Source organism: Oratosquilla oratoria, chromosome 20 (assembly GCF_046742065.1).
Source record: "Oratosquilla oratoria isolate Oo_2021 chromosome 20, ASM4674206v1, whole genome shotgun sequence".
NCBI lineage: Eukaryota > Metazoa > Arthropoda > Malacostraca > Stomatopoda > Squillidae > Oratosquilla > Oratosquilla oratoria.
The window spans coordinates 26,393,878-26,396,377 of record NC_134796.1 but is presented as its reverse complement, the minus strand read 5'-3'; the positions used below and the strand labels follow the sequence as shown (position 1 = coordinate 26,396,377).

The window sequence follows — 2,500 nt, the reverse complement described above, 5'->3', positions numbered from 1 at the left end:
TACCTCTACTTCTACTTCTACTACTACTACTACTACTACTTTTTTAAAACGACCTCCATCCTCGTGGAATTGTGTGGTGAAAGCAGTCAGAATCTGTCTTCCACAGACGCAGTTCATTGGCCCCTCTCTCGCCAATAACTGTGGTCGACTACCCTTTTATATATATTTTAATGAACCCTAATACAGAAGTTCATTTATCCTACTATCTATTACAGTCTGCTCAAAATCGAGGTTTTGTACATGTGCTGATTTGGGCGGTGGGGACCTGGTACTTCTCAGGCATAGGAGGGCTGATCTTAAGAGTGAGAATGACAGTCTACATCTCATCCACGATACAATGCTGCTTTTTGGTTGTTGTTTCTTTTCTACCATCACCTCTGCCAGACGAGCGTAGAATGCCTTTGCCCTAGGACCCATCCCACCTGAAGTCGTAAAGGTTATAGGAGTGAATGAGCCTTGGTATACATTTTGTATATGCTCTTCGTACATCCTGATTTTCTCATTCTCGTTCCGGGAGTGGAACGCCTCAATAGTTAGGTTATTGTAACAGGAGCCATCAGATCAAATATTTGCATGTCAAACAAAGCCAATTGTCCCCGTGTCCAGAAACCTCTTGCGTTGACATCCACATGTGTTTCACCTGAGGTGTTGGACGTGCGGTGCCTGAAGTTCTCCCCTCCTAGTGGGAGTAATGTTGGTTCGATAGTCACATCCTTGCATACCTCCCGAAGCGTTTGGGCAATGCGATTCCTAACCTCGTCATGTCTTATGCAGATGAATCCACTTTGCTTGCATATCATCGCATTCTTTGGACTGAACTGTGCACCACAGGAACATCTGTTAGGCAGCCTTCCCAATAGCCATCCATACCTCAAGGCAATGTCATCCGTGAATTCTCTTTTATTTAGGTTGAATCCCTTTGCCCCGATAGGTAGTGCTGTCAACCAATTGGACGCCCCATCTTCCTATGCCACTGCTATCTTTCTGTTCATGCGATTCGATAGCTGATTTAAAAGAGTGCGAAGCTCCTCCTTCTGCCTCTCTTCCCTTCCCTCTGATATGTTTCTTCTGACTTTTCTGATTTCCTCCACGTTAGTCTCCTTCTCTTGATCTTGTGACACAATGTTGTTTGTCAGGGAGTACGTGAGTTTCAGGGAGTTTCGATGTTCTACTACTACTACTACTACTACTACTACTACTACTAATGATAATAATAATAATAATACTGCTGCTACTGCTGCTAGTACTACTCCTACTACTGTTGCTGCTGCTGCTGCCGCTTCTGCTGCTACAATACAAGGGGAGTCGTGTCATATTTACCGTCTGGTCTTGTGATGTAGACCCTGAGCGTGTACGCCCTCCCGTAGACCGTCTCCTTGGTTAGCTTGTGGTTTTTGTCGAGCATTTGCAAGTTCACAAAACTCGCCTCTTTCCTGCAAAATTAGAAAAAAACATATTTATAAACCTCTTGTACAAAAACGAAGAGGACATATGTGGCAACAACGTCATCAAAGCTTATTGAGTCACTATTTGCACAATTTAGTTCATTTTTATCCTCCTCTTAACCCTTATTCTTCTCTTTCTTTTTTACTTCCACCCTCTACTTCTTCTCCCCCTCTCTCTCTCTTTCTCTATTTCTCTCTCTCTCTCTCTCTCACTCTCACCCTCATCACTATCACTCTTTCATTCTCTCTCTCTCACACTCTTTCTCTCTCCATTCTTTCTTCTCTCCCCCCTTCTTTCTTCCTTCGTTTCTCTCTCTTCCTTTTCTCCTTTGTCTCCCTTCTTTTTTCTCTCTTCTTCCATCTGTCTCCCACTTCATCCACTTCTTCCTTCTTTCTCCCTCCGCCTCCCTTCCTCTCATACTCCTTCCCCCTTCCTCTCCAGCCCATTCCTTTTCCACTTTTTAACTGTCCATTAGTGAAAGAAAACTAAACACCAGCTGGAGTAACAGCCAGTGTAAGAGCTTCATTTGTAATTCTTGGTGGACAAGACACTAAAGTCACCCTTTGACTCTCATTAGGGCGGAGCAGGATGACCCGGGGGTCGCTGGGAGAGGTAGACCCCCGGGTGCGGGAGAAGGCGGCGATGGGGTGGGTTGCATTTCTGGATCCCCGAAGCCAAATCCAAAGGCTCTCATCAGGGGCCATCGACTCGGGATGGACACGGAAGAGGTCTCTTGTGTAATAGATGTGTTTCATTTGCTGGAGCAAAGCTAACGGGTTTCTGGTACAGCACTTGTCGAGAAACGATTCTCTTCTTGTCAGGAATTATAGCAGGTAATTGAGACCAGTCCAAATGCCCATGGCGGTTAGGAAATCTTTACATATACATATATATATATATATATATATATATATATATATATATATATATATATATATATATATATATATGTATATGTATATACATATGAGAGAGATTTTGGGAGATGGAAGTAAAATGAAGATGCTCTCGGAATAGTTTGTACTCTTACGTTACGACACTTTGGTCTTCTTCA

The 2,500-nt window shown here is 43.4% G+C and overlaps 1 protein-coding gene across 2 annotated transcripts in view; it reads right to left on the bottom strand.

Moving 5' to 3' along the window:
- The window catches only part of LOC143036420 (uncharacterized), a 317,961-nt gene that overhangs the window by 24,924 nt on the left and 290,537 nt on the right, over positions 1-2,500 (bottom strand). For both annotated transcript variants that reach the window (XM_076203768.1, XM_076203769.1), the window contains exon 5: positions 1,321-1,433. In XM_076203768.1, the coding sequence (XP_076059883.1) occupies positions 1,321-1,433 (113 nt within the window). The remainder of the gene's footprint in view (positions 1-1,320; positions 1,434-2,500) is intronic.